This window comes from Geotrypetes seraphini, chromosome 16, assembly GCF_902459505.1.
Source record: "Geotrypetes seraphini chromosome 16, aGeoSer1.1, whole genome shotgun sequence".
Lineage (NCBI taxonomy): Eukaryota > Metazoa > Chordata > Amphibia > Gymnophiona > Dermophiidae > Geotrypetes > Geotrypetes seraphini.
Genome location: NC_047099.1, coordinates 25,283,968 through 25,304,780, shown reverse-complemented (window position 1 = coordinate 25,304,780; position 20,813 = coordinate 25,283,968). Strand labels below are relative to the sequence as shown.

Genomic DNA, 20,813 nt, shown 5'->3' with positions numbered 1-20,813 from the left:
AGAACTTTAAATAAATATCTCTCAAATTTAATTTTTTGTTGGTTTTGCAGTTTTATAATTTCAATTGTTATGTTCAATAGTAACATAGTAAATGACGGCAACTAAAAACCTCAATGGTCCATCCAGTTTGCCCATTAGTTATACTCATTAAAAATTGATTAAATTAACTTGTCTCTTCTTTGATATTTCTGGAAAATAGACTGTAAAGTCCACCATGAAAAACATTTGCTCCATTTAGTGTGCCAGAGCTAGGGAAGTTTGAGAGACGCTGGATTAGAGTGTACAGAGAATAGAAATGTGATAATAGGGAGGAGAAGAAAGATGGGAATAGGAGGCTGGGGAAGGAGTGAAAGAATAAATGGAAGGGCTAGGGGATGAGAAAAGAAAATGGAAAGTTGATAGGTAAGTGAAAAAGTAAAAAGGAGGACTGGAGGGTGAGATTTGACTGGACAGAGAGGGAAGAAAGAGGGAAGAAGAGCTAAATGGAAAAGATCAATATGTCAGAAACAGATGTAGTAAGGGAGAAGGGGGGGGTCTACAAAATACTGAGTGGAGTGGAACTGGTAGATGTGAATCACTTGCTTACTCTTTCCAAAAATATTAGGACTAGGGGGCATGAGGTAAATCTACTAAGTAGTAGTAGATTGATTGATTTAGTTGGTTAGTTTTCTATCCTGTCCTCTCCAAAGATCTCGGAACGGGTTACAGGCTAGCTTACATAATATACAGTTAACAGGTTACAATGTACTATAGTTATATAGTTTTATCCTAACTCGGACACATATTAGGGATCTAATACCAATATACATAACAGTTTACAGGTTGTAATTTGCCATAGTTACAGTGCAAGATTTCTCAATACAAGTTTTTGTCCTAACTTGACACAAACTAGGGATCTAAAACTAATATACATAATATATGGTTTACAGGTCAAATTTGTCAGTTTCAGTGCAAGATTTTTCAATACAAGTTTTTAATCCCAACGTGACACATACCGAGGATCTTGTATCAATATACATTTCTTTGTAATCTATCGGTTGTAGGCGGGGAAGTTAGGTGAAGAGGTATGTTTTTATTGCTTTCCTAAAGTTGAAGCGTCCTGTGGGGGGCAGATGATTCCAGTGGTATAGTATGAAGTGGTAGTAGGAACATCATTTGGCGATTTGCAGTTGAAGGGCATGATCAGGTGTTTTTTTGAGGCCTATTTCATCCTGAGAGCGGAGGGACCTGTTAAGCAAGTACGGAGGGAGGAAACTTGGTCGTTGTATAGTATGGCACCATGTTTTGTAAGGATTTGAATGCTAGGATCTGGCCTTTGAAGACACAGTGTTTGTCTATGGGCAGCCATTGAGCCAACAATAGAACCTGGGAGACAGGGTCGCAGGTATTGAGGCTTTTTTGACATCTGATTGCCGCGTTTTGTACATGCTGGAGATGTCATATGTTCTTTACCGTGAGACCGTTGAATTGCGCATTGCAGTAGTCCGTGTGGGAGAGGACTAAGGTATAGAGTAGCTGAGTGAAGTCAGATTCAGAAAAGTAGTTCCTTACTTTTTGGAGTTGTCACAGGTAGTAAACTGAGGAAGATACCATCTGAGAGAGATGGTTGTAAAGCTTCAAGTTTATTAGGTGACTTGATTAATCGCTTAATCAAACTTCTAAGCGATGTACACATTAAAATTTACATTTGTTAGGGACAATACAATACATACAAATACTTGAATAAGACTAAGTTGCACTCAGTTTAACATATTCTAAACATTAGGTAAGGAGGGATGAAATACAATTCATAAAGTAAAGAAGAAACATTAAGAGAAAATACAAGAGGGTAATAAATAAAAAAGCGATAGGTTGGAGTCGAGGAATATTCTTAGGCTGCATGCTTGGTCTTTTGCAGCTATGGTAGTTGAGTCCCAGTGTAGTGAGGGACGGGTGACGTTGCAGTGTTCTTTGTGGATCCAAAGGAGTTCCGTTTTGGAGGTGTTTAATTGTAATTTGTTGATGGATATCCAGTTTTTAATTTCCGAGAAGCAGTTTAGGAATTTCGCAACATGTGCATCACGGGTTTCTCCTAACGGTAGGTAGATATTTCTTCACTCGTCACTCAATGTGAAATTTAAATTCTGGAATTCGTTGCCAGAGAATATGGTGAAAGCATTTAGCTTAGCAGAGTTTCAAAAAGGGTTTTGGATAATTTCCTAAAAGAAATAAGCCCTACCCCAAAAATAAGCCCAGGTTAAGATCGACCCCTTGTGAGCTTGGGCAAGTCAACTTAATCCTCCATTGCCTCTGGGGACACAGCTGTTCTGAATGTAATGTACCTTGAGCTACAGCTTTAAAAAGGAGTGAGCTAAAACCCAAATCCTCTCCTTTATTTGCTTCAAAGAGCCAGAAGGTCATAGAATCCTGGGGTATATGCATCAGCTTCCAACATTATTTATTAGATATGTAGTAGTAATAATAATAATATATGACTAATAGCCCATTTAGTCTGGCCAGTAAGGTAGTTGGGATCGTACCCACTGTTATTTCCCATACCTTTAGAATTCTTGTTCCCTCCTCTCCCTCCCAAAATCATATCCCCAAATCTTGCAAATCTCTAACTTCTTTTTGTTGCTAACGGTCCTTTGGTTTTCTGGCAGCGAATCTGAGAACCGGTTAGACCTGAAGCTGGAATGACCACAGCATACAGAACTCCCCTTGACCTGACCTTCCACCGGGCCATCGTCGGGAAACATTTCAAAACCTAGTGCGTGGAGGACGGCTTCTAGGAAAAGGATGGATTCAGAAGCTGCTGGGAGTGAACCAGCACCGGACTACAGTGGCGAATGTGATACAAACGTTGATTGCGCTGAGAGACTGCCAGAGGCTGGGCCCCTGGCATGTGAAGTCTCCGACAGTGGGGTGATGGATGCTCTGTTGGTGCCTTCTGTTGAAGAGCAGCCTTCGGATCGTGTAGCCAAAGCACTGCTCGCTGTAGAGCCACCCGTCGCAGATAGAGCTGAACAGGAGGTCTTGCTCCAGCAATCTGCTGAGAGTGAGGAGCTGCCACTGTCGGAGGGATCCTGCAGAGAATCCACCGAGGGTCTTTATTTGTAAGTGTTCTGAGTGTTTTGGTTGGGGGAGTGGTAAATGGCTTTACGTTTGTATTTTGTTGCTACAAGTCCCCGAAAATGATTTACCTTTTTTTTTTTTTTTTTTTAATTTTGTAATTTATGTTCCGCATATCCTACAATTCGGTTCATAGACAACGGCGCGCAGACAACTGAGCACAAGGTTGACGGCGCACCGAAGAAAAGCACCATTTTAAAGAGTTCCGACGGGGGGTGTTGGTGGGGAACCCCCCTATTTTACTTAACAGACATCGCGCTGGCGTTGTGTGGGGTTTGGGGGGTTGTAACCCCCCTCATTATACTTGAAACCAAACTTTTTGCCTGTTTTTTAGGGAAAAAGTTCAGTTTTAAGTATAATGTGGGGGGTTACAACCCCCCAAACCCCCCACAACGGCAGCGCAGTGTCTTGTTAAGTAAAGTGGGGGGGGTTCCCCCCCCCACACCCCCCGTCAGAGCCCTTTAAAATAGTGCTTTTCTTCGGTGCGCCGTCAACCTTGCGCTCAGTTGTCTGCGCTCAGTTGTCAGCGCGCCGTTGTCTCGCGCGATTTAGTCCCGTCACCTACAATTCTATGCAGATTACAAATTATTCAGTTACTCAAGCATTTTTCCCTAACTGTCCCGGAGGGCTCCCACTCTGTCTAATGTACCTGGAGCAATGGGAGATTAAGGCCCAAATTCTGTAACCACCTAAAGTTACATTTACATTTGTGATTTCTATTCCGCTTGTGTCTTGCGGTTCTAAGCGGATTACAAATTAGAAGATATCTGGACATTACCGAGAGAATTGTATAACAAAGATTCATGTACATTACATGATATAGTTGATAGTTACAAATTAGAGGCTATCAGTATTTATCCGATGGAATTACATAGTAAAGATTCAAGTACTTACAGGAAACAGTGGAGAATAACAATATATTCGGGTAGCTGAGGAGGATAACCTAACATTGAAGGGATAAGTTTATTGGATACATGTGGTAGATGCTTATTTAGCGGTCTGGATAAGTTAGGCACCTATTTCAGAGGCGCCCAACTAGATAGGCGCCTATCTAAATTGAAGAACAAGTTCGGTTCATAGACAACGGCGCGAAAGACAAAGGCGCGCCCAGACAATTGAGCGCAGCGCGGAGGCGCGTGCCGCTCAAAATTACTGTTTTTAGGGGCTCCGACGGGGGGGGTTTTGTTGGGGAACCCCCCCACTTTACTTAATAGACATCGCGCCTGCGTTATGGGGGGCTTGGGGGGTTGTAACCCTCCACATTTTACTGTAAACTTAACTTTTTCCCTAAAAACAGGGAAAAAGTGAAGTTTTCAGTAAAATGTGGGGGGTTACAACCCCCCAAACCCCCCACAACGTGGCACGATGTCAATTAAGTAAAGTGGGGGGGGGTTCCCCCCCCACACCCCCCCGTTGGAGCCCTAAAAGCAGTAATTTTGAGTTGCGTGCACCTCCGCGCTGCGCTCAATTGTCTGGGCGCGCCTTTGTCCCGGCACGCTTTTGACCTGACACCACAAGTTCAATGAAACTTTTTAATCAGCACTGATTGAAACCTAGGCGCCCATCAAGAAAGCACGATCCTGTAACAAGGCGCCTCTAAAAATTTAGGCAGCCTTCAAAAAAATAGGCGCTATGCATGTTGGGTATGGGCGTGGCTACGTGTTAGGCGCCTTCTTACAGAATCCCTGCTCTTAAGCGCGTTTAAGCGCTCGCATGGGCACCTACCTTTTAGTTGTACCTAGAGCTGGCCTATTTATTGGGTGCCTCCAAAATAGGTGCCGCTCAGCGCGATTCACTAAACGGCACCCGATGTTTCTTGAATCACGCTGAACAGTGCCTAAGTGGGCGCCTAACTTTTGGGCGCTTCTTATAGAATTTGCCCTTAAGTGACTTGCCCAGGGTCACAAGGAGCAGTGCATTATGTCAAAGGGTAGTCAGTTTAGACCAGTGGTCTCAAACCTGCGGCCCGGGGGCCACATGCGGCCCGCCAGGTACTATTTTGAGGCCCTCGGTATGTTTATCATAATCACAAAAGTAAAATAAAAGTTTCTTGATCATATGTCTCGTTAGCTTTAAATGACAATATTATTATTAAGACTTAGCCAAAAGGAAAGATTTATAAACTATAAAGAGTTTTACCTCATGCAAAATTGTCATTTCTTTAATAAGACATTAACTATTTTTTCTGAGGCCCTCCAAGTACCTACAAATCCAAAATGTGGCCCTGCAAAGGATTTGAGTTTGAGACCACTGGTTTAGACATAGCTTGTAAGAAGTCTAATTTGTTGTGAATGAGTAATTGACCTGGAACAGACTGTTGCCTCCATCTCTCAGCCAATACTACATGTGTGGCCGTAAAAATATGCACAGCTCAATGTTGTTCTGCACTTGTATATCCTGGCAGTGGGGCATTTCACAGGCGACATTCCATCAATAGAGGGCAATGTTTACGGGCGATATGCACCACAAGTTGACCCACCATCTGCCAATAGGTCTTGATGATGGGGCAATGCCACCAGATCTGATAAATTGCTTTGAATGTTAACTAAAAATTTTTAAGTTTGTACTTCAAATTCATGAGAGAGGGTTCTGGAAGTTAAAAGACACACTGACGTATGTAACTAAGCCCACCTCTTAAACTGAGGGAACAAAGAGGTGAGAATCACATATAGAGCACCCAGAACAAACAGGAATATGTGGCGTGATAAGCAAAGATAAGTATGAAGGAGAACCAGTATACATTGCTTTGTGTCAGCGTTTTAAACTGTATTATGAAACCGATAGGAAGCCAATGATGATCAAATTGTTTTGTATGGCAGAGGATCCTTGATAGAGATATTCTGAAAGGTTTGAAGGTATTTAAGCAGCTAGAGATTTATGCCAGAGTACACCATATTATAATAATCTAGTCTCGAGGTAATAAGAGCATAAAGTTAAGTCAACCGAGATGGGACATCCAGACAGAATCCTACTGAGCGAAATTGTCGTAGAGCCAAGAAGCCGGTCCTCATTCTTGTGCTAATTTGGTGATCAAAAGAAAATTGTTGATCGAGAATAATCCCTAAATATCTAAAGGGATCAACGAGAATAGTCAAAGAGAATAGGGGCAAGTGATGATTGCGGAGAGCGGCCAGTCAACCAGTGAGTCCTGGTTTTAGAAGGGTTGAGAACGAGGGGCTTAGAACATAGTAAGTCTAGCATTCAGATGTAGTTTTAGACAAGCTAGGTCAGGATTACAATTCACAGTTCAAATTTATTTATACTGTAAATCACAACTAAATAGTTTACAATTAAAAATAAATTATAATAACAATAGAAATCAAAGGGGATGTGAAGGGAAAAGTGGGGGGCCTAGATTACAAATCTGTTTTCATTAGAATAGAATCGGAACCAGAAAAGGCTAAAAGAAGATTTAATCAGCATTTATAATCAGGTGAAATTACATTAAGATACAATAGGACGGGAAGAAGTGGAAATATACAGGCTTTGCAAAGCTGTTCGTAACATTGCTGCTAAGATTTGCAAACTGGCAACGAATAGCTTGCTTAAATAAGCGTTTAATATTGACTTGAATTTTAGCAGAGAGGATTCAAAGCTAAGTACATGGAGGAGAGTGTGGTGTAGTGGTTAGAGCTACAGCCTCGGCATCCCGAGGTTATGGGTTCAATCCCTGCGCTGCTGCTTGTGATCCTGGGCAAGTCACTTAATCCTCCACTGCCCTAGGCACATCAGATAGACTGTGAGCCCGCAGGGACAGATAAGGGAAAACACTTGAGTTAATCTGATTTGTAACCTGTTCTGAGCTCTTTTGGGAGGACAGGCTAAAAAACTGAATAAATTCCAAAGAGATGGATCTTCCACTGAAAACAGGATGAACTTTGTGAGTAGATTTACTGTGACGATCATAGAGCATGTACAGGAGAGTAGAGAATAAGGCAACTATTAAGAATTAAAGGCACACCTGTCGAAAGTATACAGAAAGAGTAAAAGAATTTATGTAATTTTGAGAAGACGATCAGTGATCAGCAAAAGACAGACACTATCATATTTTCTTGCATCACAAATGAGCTTTACTGCGGCACTCTGAATCAAGATAAAATGGGTCTGTAAAGCAGGCACCTGCTAATAAAGGAGGGTCTCTTCCAGCTTTTATTTCCTTTTTCTCCTCTTCGTCACAGCTCCCTTGGGTATGATTTTACTCACATTCCCTGCATGCTGACAGGATCTCGGACAGAGTACTCGGACGTGTTCGAGAACTTCTTAAAAGGCTGCAAATGGTAAGTTGTCGCGTCTCACACTTGAAGTCCCTTTCATTTACACGCCAGCTGTGCACCTACTTAAGCACTTAATTGTACATTTATGAAAATGTCATTTGGATGTTTTAAGTGGAATGGTATAGTGTGTATTTGTAAGGGCGTTCACATGGGTGGGTCATAGGTGGGGCAGACATTTTGGCCAGCAACTTACAGAACACTGTGAGTTATCCGCATGTGTGCTATGTTTGGTTAGGTGCCATCAACTCGTGTTTTGAGTCCTAGCGACTTGATGGCAGAATACAGAAGCAGATTGCTGGGCCTTTCTTCTGCGCAGTATAAATTCAAGGTTGTCGCATCAAATGCGATCCTCTGCCTCTAACACTGCCTGTATGCTGCCCAGATGGGTGGTACATCATTAGTCTGACATCTCCGCTGAAACCTGTCCACTTTGGGAGGCCTTGCTGGTAGTGAAACTACCGCTGGCATAGCTTTGAGCTTCACAGTTGCGCGCAAGCCCCAGAAACATAGAACATAGAAAGATGACGGCAGAAAAGGGCCACAGCCCATCAAGTCTGCCCACTCCACTGACCCACCTCATTAAGTCTAAGTGCTAATGACCCAGTTCCTTAACTCGACCCTCGTAGGGATCCCACGTGAATGTCCCACTTATTCTTAAAGTCGAGCACGCTGGTGGCCTTGATCACCTGCACCGGAAGTTTGTTCCAGTGATCTACCACCCTTTCTGTGAAGAAATACTTCCTGGTGTCTCCACTAAATTTCCCTCCATGTTTAGATAGCCTCATTTATTCTAAATCTATGGCAGTTGTACCTGGGAGTACCTAATGTACACTATTTTTCTGTAGACTAGGGTTTACATCCGTGTTTACCGAGACAAATGATGGAGGTAACCCTGTTTTAGAATTGCCTGTTAATTTATGAGCTATCTGGTTGTTAATGGGCTAAGGTGAGTGACCTTTGGCTGTGGTTTCTGCCCACAGGGCTCCTGACGGATCTTGCCTGCTGACCAACAGTGCTGACAACATCCTGCGAATTTATAACCTCCCCCCTGAACTCTACAGTGGCCAGTGGGAGGACAATCTGGTGGAAATGGTGAGAGATGGGCACTGGAGCTGCTGAGGGCAGAAACAGTGGCTTGGGCTGCCTTCTCCAAGAACAGACAGGCACATTTTAGGGATAAACATACATGTATGGATTCCTGTTCCTCACCCTGTACAAGGCGTGCCTTTGGTTGTAGATGTGAGCATAGGAAGACAGATTTTGTGTATTATGGTTAGAATTTGTTCAAAGGAAGTGTGGAGGAGGAGGCTGAAGCTGGGTTTCCACGGCTCTGGCAGTGGCCCCAGTAGGTGGGTGGAGGCTGGGAGAGCCTGGTACATTCCAGTCCTGGAAATTGGGGGGGGGGGGGGGGGTGGAGACATGTGCTGGCACATGTCCAGAAGTGCAGGGTGCGGCCAGAAAGGGAAACATTGTATCTAGCATGCCAAAAGTTTCTCTTTTAAGTGAGAAACATGGTAGGAATTATTGACTAGTATTTGACCAATTGACTCTTCTTTTTCACTATCTGTTTCTTTGAATATTGTTCAAATGAGGTTCAGATTTTTTTTTCTGTTTGTAATTGTGTGATTTGAAATGCCTTTCTTTTGATTCTGTTTTGTGTTTTTAAATTGTTGCATGTTTTATGTCATTGTCTTATGATTTTGTGTTCATTTTATAATTTAAATTCTGTTTTTAGGTGTGTGTTTTGCCCAAGTGATAGCACTTTTCTTGTATTTTTAAAGGCTTTGTCTATGCACACACATTAACACAAATGTGCAACTGGAGAAAAGGAAATGCACAATTTTGTTACACTAAAAGTGTGTGCTTTTCAACTTGCTGTGCCTTGTGATTTTTGCCCCTGCCCAATCATCTCTCTGTCTTGCTTTCTCTTCAGAGCCCCGTACTGCGGATGACAGAAGGAGACACTGTGTATGATTTCTGCTGGTACACACAGATGACCTCCGCAGACCCAGAAACCTGCTTGTAAGTCAGACTTTGAGCCCGAGCTCTTTCCACCCTCTTAGAACTGCCAGTGAGGTCCAGGGCTTGGGTTTTTGCAAATGCCAGGGAGTACTCTTACCCTTTAAAAATGACTCTGCCTACTGGGGAGTCCTTCCTGCTCACTGAGCTCTTCCTCTCTCTGTCTGAATGCTTGAGTAGTGACTGTTACCTCCTCATTCATTTATTGATTAAGTGAATCTCTTCATAAAAGTGGTTAATAAATCCCAAGGAATAACGATAGTAAAAATGACCATATATATAAACATAAAATACAATGAATAAGAGAAACTTGGAGATAGGCCTTGAAAATCAAAGATAGAGTTTTAAATTTGGTTCAGGAGATCTTTCAAAGCTGGGAAGTTGAGGGACTATTGGTGCCTTAAGGGATAAGAGAGACATTCATAGAGTCCCTTCTTCACTCCTATGTGGCTGAGGAATTGTAACCAGTACCTTGTTTCTGTGTTTGCAGTATCGCTAGTAGTAGCAGGGACAATCCAGTTCACATCTGGGATGCTTTCTCTGGAAGCCTGAAAGCCACCTTCCGGCCATACAACCATCTGGTAAGAGGTCTTTTTCCTTTTGTTGACTTTATTATTAAAAACATCTCTTTTTATAGAAGCTTTTTTAAGTGGTTAAGAAGCAGTTACTAAAGGAATGAAGTGAATAATGGATATATTATATGTATATTGTTTTTTTAAATTATGTTTTATAATGTCCTTTTGATGTTTTGATGTTATAATTATGTTAGTAATCCACTTAATAAATAAATAAGCAAGAGATAAACTTTTTAAATAAAAAATTTATCAGCCCAGCCAATGCCAGGTCTGTCTCTAATTATTATCACGTAGATATTTGAAGTCACATAGGTATTACATAGGTATTATCACATAGGTGTTTGAAGTCACATAGGTATTACATAGATATTATCACAGGTGTTTGAAGTCACATAGGTATTATCACATAGGTGTTTGAAGTCACATAGGTATTACATAGATATTATCACAGGTGTTTGAAGTCACATAGGTATTATCACATAGGTGTTTGAAGTCACATAGGTATTACATAGGGATTATCACGTAGGTATTTGAAATCACATAGGTATTATCACATAGGTGTTTGACGTCACATAGGTATTACATAGGGATTATCACGTAGGTATTTGAAATCACATAGGTATTACATAGGTATGATCACATAGGTGTTTGAAGTCACATAGGTATTACATAGGTATTATCACGTAGGTCTTTGAAGTTAAGCAGTGAGTTTGAAGCTCTGCTGTCAGCACTGGCTCACACTGTGTGAATTACGGCAGTAGCAGAATTAAAACCTGCATCCTTAGGTGTTAACAATTTTCTGCTTTCATTTTTCTGCCTTTGCAGGATGAATTGACAGCCCCCCACTCCCTTTGTTTCACTCCTGATGGGTCCCAGCTTTTCTGTGGCTTTGACAAAATGGTACGGGTGTTTAACACCAGCCGGCCAGGTCGGGAGTGTGAACAGAGGCCAACTGTGAGTAAGTAGCCTGACTCTGAGCAGTGTCACCTGGCTAAATTTAGTGGTGTGTTGATGGTGTGAGACAGGAGAATGTGGAGGTGGGAGCTTGATAATGGAGTTTTTTTTAGGGTTCTCGATGATGTGTTTCTAACAGAACTGGCAAATAGGTGAGCCTGCAGGGCTCGCTGCTGCTCCCGACCTGCCACATGACGGTTCCTCCCCACCCTTATCTATTTCAGTAAAGAAGCAGGGACAGGCTGGGATCATCTCCTGCATCACCTTCAATCAGTCTCTAGATGTTTACGCCTGCGGCTCCTATGCCAAGACAGTGGGGTTGTACTCGCAAGACGACGGAGCTGTGCTGTCTGTTCTGCAGGGGCATCAGGGGGGTGTCACCCACTTGCTCTTCTCCCCGGATGGGACCTGCCTCTTCACTGGAGGGCGCAAGGTAATATACCATAATTCTTTTCTCTCACTACTTTTAGCAGCGCTACCTGGCTGCTAATTTCCGGCTGACCTTGACTCTTGTATGTTTGTTTCTATTGCTTGAACGCTGATCTATAAAAATAGAACGCACACAAAGTCTGGATTCTGTTAAAGGGAATGGGGACTTATATTTTGCCTTTGGCATTTCAAAGCGGAGGGCACTGCAGGATTAAGTGACTTGCCCAGGGTGCAGAGGCAGCTGCTCAACCAGTAAGCCACAGCCCTTCCTAAATTGTCTTTCTTGTGATTGAAACTTGCAAATTTTTTAAATCTTTATTCATTTTCAAACTTTCATCAAGTATACAAATATCAAAACAGTAACACAGTAAACATCACTTGATATTCTTACTATTATATCTTATAATACAAATATTTAACCCTCACCCCACCCATCAAACCCATTAACAATTTCTAAACTGAACAATAAAATATAATACCCTCCCCCCTCCCTATAATAACTGGTGTATACTTCAAAAGAAAAATGGCATTTAATCATTACAAAAGGATGTTAATGGCTCCCAAATTTTAATAAAGTTCTTATAATTTCCATGTTGTACAGCTAATGATCTTTCCATTCTTGCAAATTTAATCTGGTACCTCAGGCCAAAATGTATGCAAATATGATCTCATACAAGTTCACCATGGATATCGTGAAAAACAAGCTTTTGAGAAGAAAGGATGGCAAAAATCACTTCCTTGTGCTCTTCCAGGGGTTGTAAATAATTTAATTCACTTGTTTTTAAAAAAATGCTTATCTTCTACTTTTGTTATGGTTGCAGATTCAACCAAAGCACATCTCCTTACGAGAGGCATAGAGGGATATAGGTGACTAAAACTACATCAGGTGTATACCTGACTGGGCCTCCGCGTGTGCGGATCGCCGGACTCGATGGACCATGGGTCTGATCCGGAGAAAGCAGTTCTTATGTTCTTATATAGGTGCTTCCATTGCACATGCGAGTTAGCCTGGGTTCATGTTGTAGTGATACATTTAGCCAGAAAGACTCAGATACTGTGGAAAACCAACTGTAATGAAATAACACTTCCACAAAAGTCAGATGTACGCTGTCTGAAAGTATATAAAGTTCAAAGTGCAGGTTGAGACATCCGTTCTCAATGGAGGAAAAAGTCTCAGACAAGGGCCCTCCCACCTCCACAATGGTGGAATAAAGGTGGTGGAGCGTTCACCTCACTGGCTCAAAAAACCTCCTTAGACTAAAAAGACACTGCACTGAGTCTGAGTGATAGATGAAAAAAAAACACCCTATCAACTTAACTTAGATGATCGGTACACCGACGGTGGCCAGCGTTTCACTTTTTAGCTACCTCAGGGTGTAACGTCTCCGATCAAAACTTTTGAACGGACGCTATATGCGTCTCAAACATCCAAAGTGATACATTTAAACATAGAACCATGGTGGCAGATTCAAGGCCAAAATGGCCCATCCAGTCTGCCCATCCTCAGCATCCACTATCTCCTGCTCTCTCTAAGAGCCACGCTTTCTTGAATTTAGGCACAGTCTGTTAGATCCCTAATATGTATTGAGTTAGGATAAAAATTTGTAACAAAAACTTATACTTTAACTATGGTAAATTGTAACCTGTTAATTGTATATTATTGTATATTGTATATTATTGTATATTGTATGTTAATTGTATATAATTGTATATTAACAGGGGCTCATAATCGAAACTTAAATACATCTAAAAACCCGCCCAAGTTGGCCGTCGTCCAATTGCCGATAATCAAACTTATTTTTTGGACATATCCAGGGATTTTTTAGGCCTCTGAATGCTGCTGTACGCCCAGAGCTAAAAGGGGAATATCTGGAGGAGTGGTTAAGGTGGGATGTGGGCCGATCTAGACGGTCGTTCTGCAGGGATAATCAAAGGTTTTATGACACTTCCTGGACGGCACTTATACAGTGTTACTTAGACGATGTAAAAACATGTATAAATGCCCAAAAGGACCAGATAACCTCTGCAGAGACAAATTAAAGACTCACACACACTCCCCCAGTATTCCCTGATCCCCCTCACACCCAGGGCAGGATTAACCATTAGGCCAAGTAGGCACGTGCTTAGGACCCGAAATGGTCAGGGGGGCCCGATGAAGGAGGGCATCGACATTGTTTTTTGCAAACGGCAATGGGCCCCTCCAGCATTGATCGGCAATGCGGGCCCCCCCGATCGGCAACGCGGGCCCCACCCCGATCGGCAATGCAGCCTCCCCCCCATCGATGGAAAGTAAGACAAGTAAGCAACGTGGGTAAGAAAGGCAAAGGGAACTGTAATTGTGCAAGCGGTGCTGCTTGCCCAAAGTTTTCCTCTGACGCAGTTTCCTGTTTCTACCTGGGGCACATGGTGGGGTGGGGCGGAGCGGGGCAGGGGGCCCAGTGTACTTGTGTGCCTAGGAGCCCTCGACCAATTAATCCTTCCCTGCTCACACCCCCACAAAGATCAGAATAAAAAAGTACATAAATGTCTTCGGAACTGGTCGGCATTGAACAATAAAGAGGGAGACCCAGGCCCATAAACCACTCTAACCACTATATTAATGGTGGAAAATGTGAGCCCACTCCCCCCCCCCCCACACACACCCTACTGATATAGGTATCACCTGCAGCCGTAAGGGCTATTGAGGTTGTAGACAGGTGGTATAGTGGGTTTGGGGGGTGTTTTGGGGGCTCACCATATTCTATAAGGGAGTTCTGGTGAGATGTTTGTGGCACCTTTTTTGTGACGTTCACAGCAGTGCCCTATAAGGTGCCCCACTGCTCTGTTGTCATGTCTGGGTGGCCAGTCCATCACAATGCTGGCCCCTCCCACATCCAAGTGGTCTTGTTCTGGTCGTTTTTGACTTAGACAAATTTTTGGTCAAAAATGTGGTATAAAGATAGACATAAGATGAAATATATGGGATGAGTTTGGCTGAGGGGGTAGGAGTGATGACTGTTGAGGGCTGAGTGCTGATCACAGAGGTTTTCGATGGTTTGTTTCATTTGGCATAAATATGTTTTTCATTAGGGCATCTTGTTCCTATGTTATTTTACTTTTTGATGTATGATAGGGTTGGCCAGTTCTTGGCCTTAAATAATGTTCGTCGTTGATGCGACGTATATGTCATATGCAACTTGATTTTATATGTATGCATGTAATTTGTTTTAGTGTTTTTTTGATGTGATTTGTACGATAAATGTTATGTTTTATTTTGTATGTTAATATGTAACTTTGACCCGCAGCTCCCGATTGGTGAAGCCCCACTTCAGTACAGGAAGAGGCGGCCGGAGCATACCGCGAGTGATTTCCTTCACTTGCCGGCGCTCCGGTTGCCCTCTCCTGCTTCTCTGGCTGCCCTCTCCTGCCCGGTCATTAGCGGTCGGAAAATACCGCAAATGACTGGGACTGCAAATTGCAAATTTGCAGGGTAGCACTGTAGTCTCCCAGTAGAGGTGGAGATGTATCATTTATTTAATTCGTTTTCTCTCCTGTTTTCCCCTAAAGAGCTCACAACGAGTTACAGGTTAACATACATAGAGGGGCATAAAGAAACGTCTAAGTCCAATTCGGACATATGGCCATTAGGTGCCCAATGTCAGCAGTGGTAAAATGTCCACTTCAGTACCTCTTAACTTCATCTTATGCCCTCTCATCCTGGAGTTTCCTTTCAAATGAGATTTGCCTGATGTGCATTTACGTCACATAGGTATTTAAATGTCTCAATCATATTTCTGCTCTCCTGCCTTTCCTCCCAAGTATACATACTTTCTGGTTATGCAAGTTTATCATCTTTGAGGACTCCTTGGTGAACCCAAAGTAAAGGGACTTTGGGTAAAGTTAAAGCCTTGTGGAGGGGAGGAAGGGGACCAGCACAGCTCCATTTTAACAGCAGAAGAAAAAGCTTGCAGTCCTTTTGGGGCGGGTACCTATTTTATGAGAGAGTAAATGATTGCTGTTTCTTTTTGTGCATCTGTGCAAAGGACCCTGAGATTCTGTGCTGGGACCTGAGACAGCCAGGGAAAGTGCTTTTCTCCATGCTCAGGAGCGTCACTACAAACCAGAGGATGTACTTTGATGCAGAACTGTGAGTAGTTGGGCATCCATATACATAAAATGAACTGTGTTTCTGGTTTTTAAGATATATGAATGTAATGGCTCGGTGACCGAATTCATTCTCTTTTCACTCTCTGCCCACTCTCACCCTGGCTTCATTCTCTCAATTTTGGTCTGCTGCTGTGTTTCTTGCTTGCTCTCTGCCTTTTTACACCCTCTTTTACGCTCTCTGCAGGTACGGCAGGCATCTGGTGAGCGGTAACACAGAGGGGCTGGTTTCAGTCTGGGACACTTCTTTAGCCCCCTCAGATGGTCCAGAACCAATCCTGGAACCAGTGCTTAAGTTCCAGGCGCAGCAAGACTGTATCAATGGAATCAGGTGATTAAACAGAAGGCAGTAGGACAAAAGCAATTGGTGCACTGCCCCCTATGGGGGAGGCCTTTTATCGATTTTGATGTCTTTGGAGCTGATGCAGAAAGCTACTACAGGTCTAACTGTGTGGTTATTTCAAGTTGTATGCACTGAACAAGACAGAGAGATAGAGCATGGGTGTTAACTCAGGCAAAATAAATGGCCACACGTAAACAGAGGTGAATGGGGGCTTGTGGTATGTGGCTACCACCGAGAATATTTTCACCTGATCTGGAGCAACGTACAAGGGTTCACGGAGAGGGTTTCATGCCAGTTTTTGAGATTTAAACTGTCAATTTTGTCACGTTCTGCAACAGAAGGCAGCCCTTGCAACTTTCAAAGGTAGATGGGAAATAACAAGATACACTTTGTCTGAACAAAACCAAAAATAAAAGCACACACACCAATTCTTCTGCATCTAAATATAAGCCTTGCAAAAAAATTTATGTTGTTTAAATTTTTGCGAGACTCATACTTAGGCTCTGATATGTGCCGGCACTTCTGTTTTCCTTTGGATGTGTGCACAAAAAAGCCACGCTTACTGGAAAACCTTTCTGCATGTGCATCGGACACTCCCCCGCCCCCTTCCAATTAGCCTCAAGTCACTCAGATAATCCACATGTGGCTCCACTATGAGCCTTTCTGCATCAGCCTTTTTCTCAACCATTTTGGTTGGCTGGTCCAGAGAACCAATATATCAAATTCCATAAATAAGAATCCTGCTTTTCGCCACCTGAGAAAATCTACTTCAGTTTGTGTGCCTCACTGCTCCATCACTTCGCCTCTCACTGAATGACGTGGGCGCACTGTGGGCTCTTGTGTGATTCTGTAATACTGTTTTTGATCCTCTTTTCTCCTGCCTGCAGCCTGCATCCCACTTTGCCTCTACTGGCCACTGCCTCTGGCCAGCGTATAATGCCTGAGCCCCTGGATAGTTCAGAAGAGGATGATGCAGATGACGTCCTTATGACTTCCCGTCATATCCGGAGTGAGAACTCTCTGCGGCTCTGGTGGTGTGGCGCTTTGGAAGAACCTCCATGCTTCACCGGGCAGCCTGCTGGAACTGTATAAAAGTCACATAATACCCGAGAAAGTGTAGTAATTATACATGGATGTCATCCAGGCAGATATGGAGATCTTTGCCTGTTTTCTGTCAAAATGGTAAATGTTTGTTCCTGATCGTCTCTATTTGCTTTTACAAGCAGAGAAATCTTCCAGGAGCGAAGAGAAACCTGCCCACTCTATACTGCCACACACTATGCTTTTGACCTTTCAAGGGCTGTTCACAACAGAGAATAAAAGAAGTCTGATTGCATGTTTGTTCTTCTCTACTTGGCAGCTACTGTTCTTTGCTTGTTTCTTTTTTCAGCCTTTGTTTTGATCATGCCTTTTTTGGTTTTACTTTTGTGAGAGGACTCAAACCGGTGGGGGGGGGGGAGAGGGGGGTATTTTGGCTCTTCTTGCACTCAGCTACTTTGAGTATCTTTGAGAGATGGGGGTCTCTTCATTACTGGCATCTTCACTCCCTTTCACTATTAGTTTTTTGACTGGGCATAGAGCAAATAGTGGTAATGATCACGGTGGAGGAAGATCAGTTCTGCCTCCTCTTTCTACTAGTCATTTTTATAGCCCTACTGGACATACGCAGCGCTGTACATCAGAACATAGAAGAGACGGTCCCTGTTCAAAAAGAGCTTACAATCTAGCCAAGACAGACAAACTGGATAAGAAGGTGCATCTATACTTTTCTCAGGTGGGGGAATAATAAGATAGATATTGGTGCTTAGAAGGTGGGTTGGAGCTTGGACTTGAAAGCTGCTTCAAAGCGAGCTTTGAGTCTGCATTTGAATACCGTCGGAGACAGAACTTGTTGTACCTAATCAGGCCATTTGTCCCAGGTATCTAGCAGTAAGGTACAAGGGTTGGAGTCTGGAGTTGGCTGTAGCGTCAGGGTTGAGCTGTGATGGAGTCAGTAAAGGAACTTCTTAACTTTGCACTGGAAGAGTGGCTCTTGCCATTCAAGCAGTTGTCAGCAAGCTGCAAGGAACTCAAGAGAGATAGGATGCCTCCACTGCATTCCAGCTAGAAAGTCTATACCGAATCGGCCATGCAGGAAGCAGGCATCAGCTACCCCAGTAATCTTTGCCTCCAGAATATTAAAAAGTTTGTATATTTTTATAGAATGTCTTTACCCTGTATATTTTTTTATTAAAATTTTTCTTAATGGAGAATCTTGAATAAATGCTTGTGTTTCTTAATATTTATTTGTTCAGTAGCTTATTGTAGCATTAGGATTAAAAAATAAAAACAAATCAAGACCTTTTATAAGAGCCTCATTTTTCTTTTTTCTATTGTTGTGATGGGAATGGTTCTGGAGGATTGGAGACAGCTGGATATGGTTTCTCTTCACAAATGAGAAGGAGCCTGGGAGGCTGCTTACTTTGGTTTGGCCTTAGCAGTAATCAATGGAATCACTTCTTAAACAGGAATCCTTTAGATCAGTGGTTCCCAAACCCTGTCCTGGGGGACCCCCAGCCAGTCGGGTTTTCAAGATATCCCTAATGAATATGCATGAGAGAGATTTGCATATAATGGAAGCGACAGGTATGCAAATCTCTCTCATGCATATTCATTAGGGATATCTTGAAAACCCGACTGGCTGGGGGTCCCCCAGGACAGGGTTTGGGAACCACTGCTTTAGATTGTAAGAGCCAAGATGCCAAAGAGTTTAAAAAAAAAAAAAAAAATGCAGGGTCGTGAATTCAGGTTTCAAAAATCCAAGGGAATAATTAGCTATGGAAAGCTGTCTCATCCTGCATAATATTATTCATAAGGGTGGTATAAATGTATATATTTAAATAAATAAATCTTGTGCCAAATACTTTGGATTCCCAGTAGCATCTGACTTCCTCCTTTCTCCTGCACATATGCGATAAACCTAAGCATGATTGTATTAGGATAGTCAGACCTCCCAAAGGCACTATCACTCCGCAAAATATATCTAAAATGCAAATGCATGTGATTTACCAGTAACTCATGCTGTTTTAGCCCAGGTCTCATTTTATGCAGTGAGATTTAGGGCTCCTTTTACAAAGGTGCGCTAGCGTTTTTATGTGTAACAATTTTTATTGAAAGAATCAAATAATCAGTACAATAGGATAATACAAAAATACATTCAATACAATAAAAATCACAATAACATTTCATACAAATTTAAATCATTCTTTCAAATTTAATTTCCATATGAATTAATTCAATCTTATCTACACCCCTCTTAATTCCATCCCCTACCCACTATCTTCCCCTAAATGAAATCCCTCACCCTGGATGAAAGTTGACAAAAATAAAGAATTAAAAATAAATAACTGGAATGTAATTATTAAACCTAATTTTCATAATAAATCATTGATAACCAAACTTCAAATTTTTGGTGAAAGATTCTGAATATAAGGATCCCAAACCTCCATAAAAAGACGAGTTTTTGTAGGCGAAGCTCGAACCTCCCAACTCTCAAATAAAAATAAGCGATGTAATTGATTCCTCCAATGCCCAAAACTTGGAGATTCTTTCTGCAACCAAAATTGCATAACACATTTAGGCCCAATCATACAGGCTTTCTGAAATAAAAGACATTTAGTTGGCCAAAAACCCCACAAGCTGATGCTTTACCAAAAATGATTCCCCTAGGATAACCCACTATCGAATTACCCCATAAAGAACCCAAAAATAATAGGATGGCAGACCAAAATGAGTTGATCAATGGACACAACCAAAAAGCATGAGATAATGTGCCAGGATCTTTATTACATTTAATACAAATTGGGGTATCTATTAAATTCGCATGAAAAGCTTGAATTTGGGAAAAATAAGCCCTATGCAAAATTCTATAAGTACATTCTCTCCAAACATACCCTTTTATAATCTTTGGTAGTCTATTAATAGATTGAGTAAAATCAAGAAGAGAAATCTGAATTCCCAACTCCTCATTCCAATTTTGTAGAATTTCATCATATTCCACCACCATTTGTGTAATAAAGAAACTGAAATAGGCACATCATCACATTGATTAAAAAAAGAAATAGCGCGTACACTATCCAAAAATCTACCACCTGCTCAAAAGGAGGCGGTAGCAGCTAATGCATGCGGCAGTTTAGCATGCGCTATTCTGCGCGTTAAGGCTCTAGCATGGCTTTGTAAAAGGAGCCTTTAGTTACTAATAACAGGTTAAAGGTTAAAAAAAAAAAGTCTTAAAAGTAGCCCACATTGATAAACTTCCTTCTTAAATTTAAAAACCAAAATCCCCTGCTTCCTCATAGGAAACCAGTATAACTGAACCAACAATTGTGTGCAACAAGTTCTTTTTATTCTTTGTCAAAAACCTAGCTTCTGTATTTTATGCTACGTGTAACTTCCATAGTAATTTCCCAGATACTGCATTGCAGTAGTCTAGGGACCAATTCATAAGTCCCCACACCACCGTTCTAAACAGATCTGCATCCAAATAAGAGCTACGGTAATTTCTTTAAAAGCTGCCATTTAAAATAGACTTGTCTTATCACATTTCAGTTTAATCACCATTTCCAAAAACACACCCTGTGAGATTTGTATTTTAATGTGAGATTTTTGTGCTTCGTTTCATTTTTTTTTTCCATTTTCCTTTCATGAATTCTTTGTTGGATTGGGTATGGATTGCTCCAGTTTATTATGCTTCAACAGACAAAAGTCTCTTGTTTCCCTTAACAACTGCAAAACTAACTTGCCTTTCTTAAGGAGAATATTTACTTTTGGAGCTGTCATCAAAATCCTAGTAACTGCAGTTTTTTAAGTGATGAAAATCATCTTCATACTTATGCTTCAAACAGCAAATGAATAACTTAAATGGCGAGTGTTCCTTTTTTTTCCCCCCAAGGTGCTACACATCTGTTTTGATAATGGTGAAAATCT

The 20,813-nt window shown here is 41.9% G+C and overlaps 1 protein-coding gene across 3 annotated transcripts in view; it reads left to right on the top strand.

The window, feature by feature from the left end:
* The window catches only part of WRAP53 (WD repeat containing antisense to TP53), a 37,488-nt gene extending 19,296 nt beyond the window's left edge, over positions 1 to 18,192 (top strand). For 2 of the 3 annotated variants that reach the window (XM_033924504.1, XM_033924502.1), the window contains exons 2-11: positions 2,643 to 3,095; positions 7,290 to 7,388; positions 8,366 to 8,477; positions 9,319 to 9,407; positions 9,895 to 9,985; positions 10,805 to 10,937; positions 11,158 to 11,366; positions 15,385 to 15,488; positions 15,693 to 15,836; positions 16,736 to 18,192. In XM_033924504.1, the coding sequence (XP_033780395.1) occupies positions 2,779 to 3,095; positions 7,290 to 7,388; positions 8,366 to 8,477; positions 9,319 to 9,407; positions 9,895 to 9,985; positions 10,805 to 10,937; positions 11,158 to 11,366; positions 15,385 to 15,488; positions 15,693 to 15,836; positions 16,736 to 16,940 (1,503 nt within the window). In that variant the 5' untranslated portion in view covers positions 2,643 to 2,778 and the 3' untranslated portion in view covers positions 16,941 to 18,192. Of the gene's footprint in view, positions 1 to 188; positions 2,078 to 2,642; positions 3,096 to 7,289; positions 7,389 to 8,365; positions 8,478 to 9,318; positions 9,408 to 9,894; positions 9,986 to 10,804; positions 10,938 to 11,157; positions 11,367 to 15,384; positions 15,489 to 15,692; positions 15,837 to 16,735 lie in introns of those variants that run through there. The other variant, XM_033924503.1, reaches the window with a different exon arrangement.
* The last annotated feature ends 2,621 nt before the right edge of the window (positions 18,193 to 20,813 follow it).